Source organism: Aspergillus pseudonomiae (assembly GCF_009193645.1).
Source record: "Aspergillus pseudonomiae strain CBS 119388 unplaced genomic scaffold BDV37scaffold_66, whole genome shotgun sequence".
NCBI lineage: Eukaryota > Fungi > Ascomycota > Eurotiomycetes > Eurotiales > Aspergillaceae > Aspergillus > Aspergillus pseudonomiae.
The window spans coordinates 156,919-170,679 of NW_022476058.1; the positions used below are offsets into that span (position 1 = coordinate 156,919).

General features: G+C 48.4%; 6 protein-coding genes across 6 annotated transcripts; 4 read left to right on the forward strand and 2 right to left on the reverse strand.

Annotated features, from left to right (window-relative positions):
* Positions 1-23: 23 nt before the first annotated feature.
* Positions 24-2,916, reverse strand: hsp78 (chaperone ATPase HSP78). The gene has a single exon (XM_032079559.1). The coding sequence runs from the start codon at positions 2,645-2,647 to the stop codon at positions 212-214; it is 2,436 nt and encodes an 811-aa protein (XP_031938614.1). The 5' UTR covers positions 2,648-2,916; the 3' UTR covers positions 24-211.
* Positions 2,917-3,035: 119 nt separating this feature from the next.
* On the forward strand, positions 3,036-4,130 carry BDV37DRAFT_285851 (translation elongation factor 1 subunit beta; the record flags this gene model as incomplete). The annotated part of the gene is made up of 4 exons (XM_032087805.1): positions 3,036-3,075; positions 3,161-3,200; positions 3,468-3,844; positions 3,901-4,130. 4 exons carry the CDS (start codon positions 3,036-3,038, stop codon positions 4,128-4,130), a joined length of 687 nt encoding a protein of 228 aa, XP_031938615.1.
* A 518-nt stretch (positions 4,131-4,648) lies between these two features.
* BDV37DRAFT_285852 (membrane magnesium transporter family protein) lies at positions 4,649-5,163 on the forward strand (the record flags this gene model as incomplete). Its single annotated transcript, XM_032087806.1, has 3 exons — positions 4,649-4,704; positions 4,794-5,043; positions 5,107-5,163. 3 exons carry the CDS (start codon positions 4,649-4,651, stop codon positions 5,161-5,163), a joined length of 363 nt encoding a protein of 120 aa, XP_031938616.1.
* A 1,183-nt stretch (positions 5,164-6,346) lies between these two features.
* On the reverse strand, positions 6,347-7,188 carry BDV37DRAFT_185288 (uncharacterized protein). The gene has a single exon (XM_032079561.1). The coding sequence runs from the start codon at positions 7,104-7,106 to the stop codon at positions 6,648-6,650; it is 459 nt and encodes a 152-aa protein (XP_031938617.1). The 5' UTR covers positions 7,107-7,188; the 3' UTR covers positions 6,347-6,647.
* A 2,038-nt stretch (positions 7,189-9,226) lies between these two features.
* On the forward strand, positions 9,227-9,813 carry BDV37DRAFT_285853 (putative GPI anchored protein; the record flags this gene model as incomplete). The annotated part of the gene is made up of 2 exons (XM_032087807.1): positions 9,227-9,295; positions 9,364-9,813. 2 exons carry the CDS (start codon positions 9,227-9,229, stop codon positions 9,811-9,813), a joined length of 519 nt encoding a protein of 172 aa, XP_031938618.1.
* Positions 9,814-11,863: 2,050 nt separating this feature from the next.
* Positions 11,864-13,083, forward strand: BDV37DRAFT_285854 (putative ubiquitin conjugating enzyme E2; the record flags this gene model as incomplete). The annotated part of the gene is made up of 2 exons (XM_032087808.1): positions 11,864-12,013; positions 12,085-13,083. 2 exons carry the CDS (start codon positions 11,864-11,866, stop codon positions 13,081-13,083), a joined length of 1,149 nt encoding a protein of 382 aa, XP_031938619.1.
* Between the last annotated feature and the right edge of the window lie 678 nt (positions 13,084-13,761).

A 13,761-nucleotide genomic window follows, 5' to 3' on the forward strand; every position in this document is an offset into this window, starting at 1 on the left:
CGAGCATTCTGGTCAAAAGTCATATACATGTGTAACTAAGCAACACTATAGTAATGTACACACAAAAGCGGAGATCTCGTTAATATACATGGACATCATTAAGAGTAAAGACATTCTCAACACCATATTTCCCAACCTACATACAGAACCTGCCTGGGTTATCTAACTCCCGCAAAGAAAAGAAAAAGAATACAAGTTCATCTCAACATATTTATGGGTTTTCGGTCTCTGTCGGGTATGTTGCGTTTGTTGCGTCTTCAGTCTTTGCTCCTTTTGCAGTAACTTCAAGCCCACTTTTGTCGGCGTTGAATGAAACATGGGCGGTTTGCCCAGAGGTAACTTCACCACGAATGATTTTATCGGCCAACCTGTTACCGATTTCCTTTGCGATCAGGCGGTTGAGGGGACGAGCACCATATCTAGGGTCGTATCCTTTTTCGCAAAGCCAGTCCTTGATCTCACTGTCCACCTGCAGAGTCATCCTCCTATCGTCGAGCCTTGATTGGAGCTCTTTGAGTCTGATATCAACAATGTCCCTAAGAGCTTCTCGAGAGAGCCTCTTGAAGATAATAAATTCATCGATCCGATTGAGGAACTCCGGGGGATATGCATGTTGCACAACATCCATGACTGCCTTCTTGGTATCAGGGGAAACTTCACCCTTATCTGTCTGCTTGATAGTATGCAAGGGGTCCGAGCCCACCAGGATATCAGCTCCCAGGTTAGAGGTAAGGACAATAAGGGTATTCCTGAAATCAACCTTGTGTCCCTGAGCATCCGTGAGGAAGCCCTCATCCAAAACTTGAAGCAGCAAAGCAGATATATCCCGATGAGCTTTTTCAAACTCATCGAACAAAAGGACAGCATACGGTTTCCGTCTGACGGCTTCTGTCAGCTGGCCGGCATCATCGTAGCCTACGTAGCCGGCAGGAGAACCGATTAAGCGACTGATCGTGTGTTTCTCTTGGAATTCGCTCATGTCAAATCTCACAACCGCTGTCTCGGTGGAAAACAAAAACTCGGCCATTTTCTTGCAGAGTTCGGTCTTTCCAACACCAGTAGGGCCGAGAAACATGAATGAGGCCAGTGGCCGATTTTCTCCACTCAGACCTGCTCTCTGCATGCGGACTGCGTTGGCTACTGCAGAAAGCGCCTCGTCCTGGCCACGAACTGACTGCCGCAGAGTGTCTTCCATCCGGATCAGTTTTTCAACTTCTCCGGCCATGAGCTTGTTGACAGGAATGCCGGTGGTCCGGGAAACAACGTTCGCAATATCATCCGCTGTAACAGAGTCATGGATTAGACTCTGGGATCCTGCAACCTGCTCTTCACCTTCCTTCGGCAGCTTGGCCTCGAGACTTGGAATGGTGGAGTATCTCAACTCTCCGGCTTTTGCAAAATTTCCTTCTCTCTGAGCCTGCTCAAGTTCGAAACGAGCACGCTCTAGTTCCTCTTTGGTGCGCTTGAGTGTCTCGATTTCAGCCTTCTCTTTCTCCCAAGTCTCAGTCAATTTGGCGGCTTCTTCCTGTTTGGCTTTTAAGTCTTCCTGTAGTTTTTCTCGTCTCTCACGACTGCTGACATCGGTTTCCTTGCGCAGGGATTCGAGCTCGATCTGGATAGTGGTGATGTCTCGATCCAACTCACGAATTACATCTGGCTTTGATTCTTGCTGCAATCGTAGGGCTGAGGCGGCCTCATCCACTAGATCGATAGCCTTGTCTGGAAGGAAACGGTCGGTGATATAACGGTTACTGTAAGTTGCTGCCGCCACCAAAGAACCGTCTGTGATCCGCACACCGTGATGGACTTCGTACTTGTTCTTTATACCACGCAAGATCGATATAGTGGCGGCCACGGACGGCTCTCCGACCATGATCGGCTGGAACCGTCTCGCCAAGGCGACATCCTTCTCAATCAATCTGTACTCGTTCAAAGTGGTAGCGCCACAGCACTGAAGCTCGCCCCTAGACAAGGCCGGTTTCAAAAGGTTGCTAGCATCGATGCTGCCCTCTGCCTTTCCTAGACCAAGCAAAGTGTGGAGCTCGTCAATGAATAGGATCACCCCGCCCTGCGCCTCCTCGACCTCTTTGAGAACGGATTTCAAGCGTTCTTCGAAATCACCTCTGAATTTTGCACCAGCTATAAGCGCGCCTAGATCTAGGGAGATGACACGTTTGTCCTTGATACTCTCCGGGACATCTCCCTGGACAATCCTTTGAGCCAAACCCTCCAAGACCGCTGTCTTTCCAGTACCAGCCGCTCCTATCAGTACTGGGTTGTTTTTCGTTCTTCTTGACAGAACCTGAATAGTTCGATGAATTTCAGCGTCTCTCCCGATGACGGGGTCCAGCTTGCCGGCCTTCGCCTTTTCGGTAAGATCAACACCATATTGTTCTAAAGCTGACTTCTCCGGCTCACCTCCCAAATTCATGCGGTGAGTACCACCGGGAGGGTGAGGCCGTCCACTGGCATAATTGCGAGCCGGTGATATAGGCTGGAATAAGGAGGTCTTAGCGGCGAGGGAAGGAAGAATCCGGGCGTGCGAAGGTAAACGTAATTGTTGAGTAGGGTGGAATATACGGTTTGGCGATGCTAGCGCTGGGGAGCGTAACAGTCGACCTCGAGCGATATGTAACCTTGAAGCCATGGCTAGCAATGGGTTCGAGATTGGGAGGTTTTGGATTGAAAGTGCTAATCGAGGTCATCCATGCGAGAGACTGTGACATGCCTATATACTCCGGAGTACTGTAGCAACCCCAAGCATCGTGACGCTTCTCGAAAGCTCCACCGCGGCGGCAACGGTGAGTGGCGGAAGCTCTCCTCGAGGGCCGACGAGCTCCGTCGGGGATCACGTGCGGCCCCATCGAGGGGCAATTTGGCCGCCGTCGAAAATTTCACCCCTTGAGTGGATCTGGTGCCGAAAAAAATTGGTTTCCAACGCCTTCCCCCTCTTGCTCTCCTATATATTACTCCTCTCCCTCCCCCTTACTTCCCAATCCAACCGTATATTTTTCACACATAAATCACTCGTCACAATGGGTTTCACCGATTTCGTTTCTGACGCTGGCCTCACTCGTACGTTTCTTCTTTTCCTTTCATTTCCTTGAGCCCTTCTCTCTTCATTGCTTGAATGGTCCTGAAAGCTAATGTTGCCCCTCAGTTGCTAACAACTGGTTCACCACCAGGAGCTACGTTGTTGGGTAAGTGGTTTTTTTGTTTTGCATCGTCTCTTTCTTTGAACCCCATTAAGCTCTATGTTTCCTGTTTTATATGATGAAAACAAATTGGTCCGTGTTTATGAGGCGGCTTAAGACCCCGCTGTAAGACTACACAACTTTGCGAGCAATCGCGTTTCTGATCTCCAGGAAAATTTTTTCCCCCACTATCTGCAATTCGTTGCCTGTTTTTGCTTGAAGGCCACTACAATAGATGGCTTTATGCATTCCCTATGACTAACTGGCAACTAGCGATGCTCCTTCTCAGGCCGATGTCGTGACCTTCAAGGCCTTCTCTGCTGCTCCTGACGCCGAGAAGTACCCTCACGTTGCCCGCTGGTACAAGCACATTGCTTCTTATGAGGCTGAGTTCGCCTCTCTCCCTGGCGATGCCTCCAAGTCCCACACCACCTACGGCCCTGAGTCCACCGAGCTCCCCACCAACCCTAAGGACAAGCCCGCCGATGATGACGATGACATGGACCTCTTCGGCAGTGACGACGAGGAGGAGGACCCTGAGCTCGTCAAGAAGCGCGAAGAAAACCTTGCTGCGTACCACGCCAAGAAGGCGGCTAAGGGCCCTAAGCCCGCTGCGAAGTCCATTGTCACCCTTGAGGTCAAGCCTTGGGGTATGTAGCCTGCGCTTACTGCTCCCCCTGGAAAATACACGCTAACAATTCTGCAGATGACGAGACCAACCTTGAGGAGATGGAGGCCAACGTCCGTGCTATCGAGAAGGATGGCCTTGTCTGGTCCGCCTCTAAGTGGGTTCCTATTGGCTACGGTATCAAGAAGCTTCAGATCAACCTGGTTGTTGAGGACGAGAAGGTCTCCCTTGACGAGCTCCAGCAGGAGATCGAGGAGGACGAGGATCACGTCCAGTCCACCGATATCGCTGCTATGCAGAAGCTGTAAATGAAACGTTTATGAAGATAAATGGTGTGATGAAGGATTTTTCATGTTATCGACGGAAACCAAATTCATGAATTTAAAAAACAACTAGCTAGAGCTCGATCGGCATTGTCTGATTGTTCTGATGAAAAAATGAAAAAATACCCCAATATTAATACATCGGTATTCCATCCCAGTAAACCCATTCCTCTAGGATATGCTGTTGAGCTCGTCACACATGATGCTTGAACGAACTCAATGTTCAGTGGTGAGCTTGCATTGGTGCCCAACTTTTCTGGCTTTTGGTGAACGTGGGGTTGTGGGAAGGACTAAGCGTATTTGCACAAGTGGTTTCTTTAGACCACCGTAGAAGCTAGACTGCTCTCTGAAAGAAACATCGTTACTAAGCTTTGCTGATACCGACGCTCAGTCACATCAGAACCATCTGGGGATTCGTGCATTTCTGTGGCAGAAGCGGACAGAAATTTTCCGAGTCCTAATAGCTCATCATCTGTCAACTGATCAGGTTACACTGGGTGACCATGGGGTTTATCTCACGTTTGGTGACGTTCTTCGGACTCGTCCTCCTTGCCCATGCGTGAGTACCGCCGCGATTTCTCTAACAAAATACATTCACCTTGTTATTTTCGCATCAGGATCGCTTACCAAAGTTCTCGGGGAAACCAGGGGTTATTCCGCACATGAACATACGGTCTTGTACAGCAATGCCCGCCTCTCCGCGTCTACCGCTCTTCCGCAGGATATCGTCATCGAAGCTCTAGTATCCCTCGTTCTCGTTTCCGTGGGCCTAGTGTTGGGCGCGCCTAAATTGAAGCCGATTAGCTGGAGCCAGTGGGCTGGGGAGATCGAGAAGGAGGGTGGTGGCAGAAACCCCTACCGGAGGCTGGAGGAGAGATATAACTTCTGGGACGTGCGGGTAGGTGCTATATTCCCTTTCCGATGGAGTCTGGCCTTTAAGGATATATTCTGATAGCACCAGAGCAAACGGAAAGAATTTGCGGATTGGATCAAGGGCGAGAATCCTCTCAAGGAGTGACGGGTGTTTTTGATATAGAAAGTTGTCTGGGATGATACCTTGATGTATAGTTATATCAGTCAAAAGCAATTAATGAGTGGTTGCTCCTCGGTCTGCGTTGCTATTCCTATTGCATTGCTTCGGATCTAATAGTTCGGACGCTGGTTGCCAGCTGACTCTGTGTAGAGTACACAATGAGCGAGATGCAATTACAGGGTGTCTGGTGTCGTAGACTCGGGGGGCGCTTCACTGTATGTGTCGTCTGCTATTTATCTTTTGGAACGATGTCCTGGCCCTACCTAAGAGATACTCTGAGGACAACATGAATAGCCGATTGACTGTTTCATTGCACACTACCTGAGTTCGCTTCAGGTATGCCAGAATCTCTGATCTGTTCAAGCGCCAGAAAACCAGCATTGCGTCTTTGGTTCTCCATGACTCCTTTAATGCATCCAACAGCTAAATTATCAGTCCTTATTGATAACTCCTGAAAACATAGAATCATACATTAGCCCCAACAATGCCCTGACCATCCCCCAAACACCACACTCCCAACTGGCCGTCATCTATCATCCAAACCACCACCCCAAACACAATAAGACCTCCATGTCAGACAAAACCCCTACTTGAACACCCCATCCACACAGGATATATCCAAACCTCTCCTCAAAACCCAGTAAATACCAACTCCGCCCCCCCCCCCCCCCACCCAAATGGCGGCACAAACCGAAAGGAAATGGAGCATGTCTCAAATCCCCCAGCCCACATTACCAGCACTACAAGAATAGAAGGCCGAGCGAGCTCCCCCGATGCTCCATAGAGAAGTCAATTGGGCATATCATCTTCTCCCATGGCACACGAGCTGGTCTTGTGTTGCACTCACCGTCAACAACCTGGGTCTAGTGAGAGACTATTGATATTCTACGAGGACGCTATATCTTGTGATTAGCAGGGTCGGTTTCACCTGGGCTGTTGTCTCCGCCGTCCGTTGGATGCGAGGTTCAAGGTATGGGCTTTCCTGTGGTGTACCTGTGGGTGAAGCTGCGAGGGTTGGGATATCGGGGGCTTCTCATGGACCTTCGGGGCTTGTTTAAGTGACGAGGGATGCTCTCTCTCTCTCTCTGTGTGTGTGTGTGTGTGCTTGTGTGCTGTGCCGAGGAGATTCTTGGTGTCTGTCTATTTGATCAAAGCTGAGTGAGCTGCTGCGAGAATGGTGGCTCAGCGTGGCTGCGTCTATTCTCTACGTTGCGATCTGCGATGGTTTCTCGCTCGTGCTCCGAACTGTGGGGACATAAACGTGTTCAGTTGATGTCGAGATGGAGTACCGATGCTGATGGGTAGAATTGTTAACATAAAGTAAGCATAGGGAATAACGCCCAGTAGACGACAGGCCAATGGGGATGGAAGGAGCAAGGACGGCATTGGAGGATGGGGATAAGCCCCAAGGCCCTATAGATCTACAATGGAAGGAAGCAACGTATACAAGGGTATCGCTGTCCATCCTTCTACCCTACCAGTTCTAACTCAGGTGTATTAAGGCCGTTGTGATATAAACGTTGCAATGACAGACACTGGCACTGAGAAACAAAACACGAACTCAAGCCCATCATGTGGAACCCAGGGTCACAGGAGCCACTCCAAGACGCGCGAGCTGAGGAACAAAGATAGAAAGACGGGTGACTACGTATTCCACATACTTCTCTTACCCAGAGAAAGAATACAAGAAGTCGTCCCCATAATAATATTATCACATAAATTGCCAGACTCCACCCATGCGGCAGATTGATGGAGACGACATGGAAGGTGGACGGAAACCTGACAAGACCACCATCTGGTTCCAGAATCGATGAAAGAGGGGGGTTCCAAAATCTCAAAGGAAAAAAAAAAAAAAAGAAAATAGCAAACCTTTCATTATTTGGTCTTGTTTGGGATATCGGTGGATATAATGACCCTTTTCTCCTCATTAACCGAGATTCATTGTGACATTCTTTACCCTTGCATTTGCCGTTGGGCTCATGGAGAGTCTGGCCATTTACTTGGCACCATTTATTTATTTTTCTTTTTTTTCCCACAGGGGGCTCTCTGGTTCTGACTTATTGGTCCAAAGGTTGTTTGTATTACAACGCCCTATGTGTCCGTACCGCTTGGTACCTTACGGGAGGGAAAAGAACTTTGGTTCTGGCCCTGGTCGCAATCCAACCCATGTCTTGGATGGAATGTGTCGATCGGCACTGTCAGTGTCAAATGGTCGCTGCATACGTAGCCCGGTAGACTAATTTGAATTGTACAGGCACTTCCCTTGGTATGCCTGACTTGGTCGTTAAAAGTCAAGGAACCCTGTGCATGCTTCGGCAATGGACGAAACGATGGCGAATGTTGCGGGAGTGAAACCATGACAACCTGATCCCATTGAATGAACGTGTGGACGGTCACAACAGCAAAGGGTGTGTTACAGCAGTAAGGTTTGAATCGGTGGCGGTCCTGGGCAAAGATTGAGGCTTGAGCCTCGAACGTACTGGAACCTGTACACGTACGGTACCAAGTTTCCCATTGCACCATCCAATTCCCCATTCCTGACGAGAGACAGTGGTGGTGGCTTGACTCAGATTGAAGGAGTCGACACGGGAGGCTGAGACCATGCCCCCGGTGACTAAACTGGTTTAGGCATGACTTAGATTATCGGCTGTCCCGTTTCTTGGTCCATGCGGATCAGACATGGGACATGGTGCATCGGCCGGTCGTCTTGGGGAGAAGTCTTGTTTGTCACTAGGGGAAGAAGTCGTCCAACAGTCTCTCACCTGCGGATATCCTCCTCGTAATTTTGGTTACGGTCGCTGGCTTTGGTCCAGGGCTAAAATAGAAGAATTGACTCATTACGTGTGCTGTTGATGACGAGTGAAGGATCCGACTATTCGTCTAGAGAGGAATCTATTGGTACCTACGTGGATAGGTATTATTCTCGTGGACGGATTTGAATACCAATGTACTCCGTACTCCGGGTACATCTTTTCACTTCTCCAGCTTGGTAGTTAAAAAGTCAATAAAGAGAAGTGATGAAAGTTTAAAAAAAAGGAAAAGAAAAAAAAGGGAAATCATGAGACAAGGAAGTAGAAACAAAAAAACAAAAAAAAAAAAAAGAGATTAAAATTAAAAATTAAAAATCAATCCAAAAAGAAACCAGAGCTTCGCCTGATTCTACCTTCTTTGATGGGGACTGTTAGAATTGTATAGCCGCTCGATCTTATTGGTCACGGGCCGGCAAGGCAGTGGATCCCGCAGCTGACGATGTGTCGCGGTGGCCACCAAAAATAGTATGAAGCATACGCAACCTCACAAACCTTCGAGATGTGTACTGACTGTGTAATATGTATGCGGAGGAATCCTCACCAATAACAAGGGTCCTCATTGGATTCCCATTACCCGATTATTTTAATCCTATTGACAGGGCTTAGGCCAAGGCTGCCGGAGACTCAGTGTCTGGACTCTCAACTAGGAGACTGCTCGGGAATGATGCTTGAATTGAGACTTTCTCTGGGCTCAGCACTGTACCTTTTCGGCCTACCCTTCTTTCGAACAAGTGGATCCCGAGATACAGATACGATTGCCACTAAAAAATGCAGACAGGGCTGACGGGGAGGGCGATTTGACACCTAATAGATCCTTAGTTTGGAGTCAAGTATTCACATGTGGTGACTGTCCAGTATTATTATTATTTCTTTTTTCTTTTTATGCTTTTTCTTTTCTTTTCCATTTTTTTTTTTTATTTAAAAAAACCCATCCGATTGACTTACCTATTATTAGTGTTCATGGATAGTCCGTTTTCTTCCTTCCTTCTTTCTTAATTTGGATTATAATTATTATCCTTCCTATTATTTATTACCCCGTCCTTCTTGTCTATTTAAAGACCCCCCTGCGCCCTGTCACTCTTTGTTTGACCCTTTTCTTTCCCGGAGTAATATAAAGGAACCCATACACTCGTTTCCTATTCCTTCCAACAATTACACTCGCTTGCCATCGTCTGATCATCTCCACCACCCGGTTCACTACCAACGAATTGATCAACAGATCTACTCCAAACATCAAGATGCGTGCTACTTTCATCCTCGCTGCCTTCGCCGCTATGGCTGCTGCCCAGTCTTCTTCCGCTGCTACCGTAAGACCCTGATTTGTCTCATCACAGCTGTTTAGCATTCCACTTTGCTGACTTGAATTTCGCTCTAGCCTGAGGATGTCTCTGGTGTCGAGACCACCGGCGCTACTGAGACTGGCAGTGTCAGTGCGACTGCCACTACCACTGGCGGCGCCGAGACCGGCTCTACTGTCATTCCCACCGTCACCTCTCAGCCCGTGATTCCCTCTGGAACGGCTACCGAAGCCCCCACGACCCCCACTGCCAGCGGTGCTGAGTCCTCCGGCGCTGTGAGCGGCTCCAGCTCTGCTGGTTCCTCTACCCTCGTTACCAAGTCGAGCAGCGCTGCAAAGAGCTCCACTGCCACTGCCACCGAGACCTCCACCAAGACCAAGTCGACCGATGAGTCTACCAGCACCAAGGGCTCTTCCTCCAAGTCTACCTCCGCTGCCTCCAGCACTTCTGAGGGTGCTGCCGTCCCCATGGCCACTGCTGGTCCTCTCGGTCTCATTGCCGGTGCTGCCATTGCTGCTCTCCTGTAACTGGAGAGCTCGTGATCGAATCAACGCTTGGCCATTGACAATATCGCTTCCGTTCTCAAGCATCAGTGTGCTCCACAAGCGGACTTGTGCTCCATGGACCTCCCCCCTCCAACCGTCCCAGCTACCGAGGATGGTGGAACGATAAGAGATGAGGCATACGGATACTGAGGTTCATTTCTATACTCCATATGTATCATTGCCGGGAAGGGCTTTTATTCCAATTTCCTTTCTTTTCTCGTCTAACTTTAAGTCGCCGCTGTTACACAAGACACGCTTAATTTTCGCCGCGCACATATCAAACTTGTCTTTCTTCGAGGTTTAATCATAATACCATAATGACGCTATGCTACAGGTAAATAGGAATTCCATGTTCTGAGGAAATTCGTTATGACAAATGGTTCTGCTGTACTACGCTTCATGTCACCTGTAGATCTCTCTGTAGTGCTAAACTTTGTTGATAAGTCTGTCCCGACACAGATGCGATATTCAATCTAATAATCTCAATTAAACAACAATCGGCCATCTTTCCAGAAGACAATCAAAATAAACATATATAGTAGATGTATGTCAGCGCTCCAAGCCGAAGATACCACCCAAGATAGGAGAAACAACAATGTTGGGAAGGGGAAGTGGGCCCGTCAAGTGGACCAGATTAACAAGAAGCGCACCGAGTCGATAGCTTAATAACTAACCTATGTTATTCTAGAACGACGATCTCGTCAAAGGAGGCAAGGATGTGTCCGACTCTAAAGCGACTCCAACGAAGCGACTTGCAATATTCTCTTAAATAAGCCATTTGATCTCAACTCTCACACTGCCTTATCTTTTCCCCCAAAGGCACTCGTCCTTTATTCAGGGGCAACCCACAATGTACGGAGTACATCACCAGTGTTTACCTTATGACATATGCCATTTATACCTGCTAGTTATTCCTACCTGATTAGAAATGCCAATAAAGCCCTAATTGTAGCGCAACGTTCGTGTGTTGAACATGATGTATCTGGAATCAAGAGATCATAAAGCATGTATGTACATGGACACCCACCCACCCATACCCCCACATACATACATATATACATACATCACAGCTGCCAACTTGAAATATCACTTGATTTCAAACGAGCATTGCATCGGATAGGTGCCGACGCAGGTCCCATTCTTAACAGCCAGGGCTCCCAACCCCCTATTAAGACCATACAGATAGTAAAAACCTCAATGACAGAGTGAAATTTGTCAACCCACTTTGTCCATCAAGTCGAACCACTCGTACCCATTCCATGTACAAGGTCAGTATACAGTACAAACAAAAGACGACCAGGGGACGATAATACTAGTAGATAGAAGAGGTGCACACCACCACCCTAACCAAATCAGGAAACCAAGCGAGCCTACTTAGTAGGCACCTAATAACACTTCCTAAAACGCGCAAGCGACGCGTCAGTCACATGATATTCGCGTTTGGTTGTGAGCCATGGAATGACCCGTATCGGGTCTAGTGCCATCAGCTTCACATCATCAAAACAAAAGAAGGGCTGTTGGGGGCAACCGAAGTTTGGGTCCATAGCCGCGATTTGTTAAACAAGTTCAGCATTCTTTTTCTTTTCGTGGGGGGAAGTGTGGTTACTCCGGTAGCCTTTTCCTATATACAAGGGTATCCCTTCATTGGTCTATATTTGATTGGGGGAGTATAATTGGTTACGATAGCTGTTCTCAAAACACTGCAGCGGAATTTGAGTCTGTGAACTCAGGGATAAAAGAAAGAAGAAGAAGAAGAAAAAAAAAAAAAAAAAGAATGGTGGGTTACTAGTGTCAATCCCAAACAGTTCGTCTGTCTGCAGAACACCTCGGATCTAATCATGCATAAAACAACCAGGTTTCAAGTTTGAAACGTCTCGCTGCGGACCATGCCGCATTGCATGATGACCTGCCCCCGAACTATCTCTTCCCCTCGGAGGACTCGTCGAGCGACGACCTCACTCAACTTACGACCTTGCTGGCGGGCCCGCAGGGGACACCATATTCACAAGGCTTGTGGCGCGTGCACTTGAAGATGCCGGATGATTATCCTAAAAGTCCGCCGAAGGCGACTTTCAAAACCCGTATATGGCATCCCAATGTGGAGGAGTTGACGGGCGCCGTGTGCGTCGATACATTGAAGCGGGATTGGAAGGCGACTCTGACATTGAAGGATGTTCTAGTTGTGAGTGTGCACCATCGCTGTGAGGGGGTATAATTGGACAGAGGGGCTAATAAATTGCGGCGCGCGTACAGACAATCTCATGCCTGCTTATTTACCCGAACCCGGACTCTGCGTTGAATTCTGCGGCCGGCGCTTTACTTCAGGAGAACTACGAGGCTTTTGCGCGACAGGCTAAACTAATGACATCCATTCATGCGCCGGTGCCAACGGACTTGAAAAGTGCAGCAGCGGAGGCGAAGACCAAGGGAGAAGATGCCGGAACGACGATCCCGGAGCAAGAAGAACCTCGCTTGTTGCGCTCAAGGAAGGGCACTAGAGTTCAATCTGTGACGATGAAGAAGAAGAATACCCGGAAGAACGGAGAGCGGGCGTCATCGCGATCACAGCGGCAATCCAATAGTCCGGAGACAGAGAACCGAGCCGAAGAGCAACAATCAGAGATTCCCTATGAAGCCGATTCAATCATCTCAGACGACGAATCTGAAAACCTCTCCAATGCCAGCAAAGAGAATGATCCAACACTATCGCCGTCCCCGGTCAAATTTGCTCCACCGAGCCCCAGGAAAAATGCCCTTGGCAAACGTCCCTTATCCGTCCTAACGCTGCCTCTGGATACAGACCCCTTTGCGATGGATCCAGACGATAGTGACCTGGAGGGCATGACAGCATCTGAGAAGAACATCGCAGCAAACAATTATGGTGGCAGCCCGGAACGCGATCCTTCTCCACAGAGAAAATCACCGAAGCTGTCCGTCCGCAGTAAAGGGGTCAACTCATCTGGACGCATACGGGAAGAAGTCAAGATATTCGAGGACGTGCCAGAGCCGCTTGAATTGGACCGCTGTCATAGCGGGGACGGCAAAGAGAACCATGGCTCCCTGGCCAGTCCCAAAGGGCTTGGTCTTGCTTCCAGAAAGGCGCCTTCCACTTGCCCTCCGACTTCACTCGCTCTGCTCTCTACCTCCGCCCCGTCTAGTTCAAAAGCTCCAAAGGCAGTCTCTGGTACGCGAAAAGTATCAGGGTCCAATATGAAAAAGACGAAACCACGTATAGGCATTCGCAGGTTATGATTTGGATTCATCGCTGAACGTCGTACCTTTTTTTCTTGGCATACTTGTTTGGATTTTTGGCGCAGTGAGGCAAACGATTGGACCTGGCGTTTGGGTTTAAGGGTCAGCGTTGTTGGCTGCATCTGTCTTTCTAGAATATTGCATATTCGTTGGAGAACCTGTTCCGGAATCCTTGGGTTGTTCATGATACATAATAACTACGGCCGTGAGGTTACAGTACTGGCGTCACTATTGATATATTTAATAGACAACTGTTGTGAGGAGCGCTATTGGCTATGGACGCTACTATGACTACTACTTAGTACTTTCTCCGCCTCAACTGACAATTGAGAAGTGAAGAGACTAAAATGCGATGCCGCTTGTGTAGCAATAAGTTATACAAACATCTAAAACGAATAGTCAAATTTTCCTTTCGGCTCCTCACGATCGATGATTCGATCCATACTAATAATAATGGAGACCCCTATCTCGTAATATCCGACCCCTTGATCCCGACTATCGGGAGTCTTTGGCTCTTGAAATGGTTCCTCGCGCGAGGAATAGTATACTTCCCCAAGGAGTAATGTTGTGACTGATATAAACGACACACAACAACCGGTGCAGTGAAACATTTCCTGCAAGTTTGGGAGGCTCATAGCCATTATAATGGAGATAACAAACTAACACGCTAGACGAATT

Excerpts from the sequence above, each read along its gene's own strand:
- hsp78 (XM_032079559.1), bottom strand. The coding sequence starts at position 2,647 with ATGGCTTCAAGGTTACATATCGCTCGAGGTCGACTGTTACGCTCCCCA.
- BDV37DRAFT_185288 (XM_032079561.1), bottom strand. The coding sequence starts at position 7,106 with ATGAGGAGAAAAGGGTCATTATATCCACCGATATCCCAAACAAGACCA.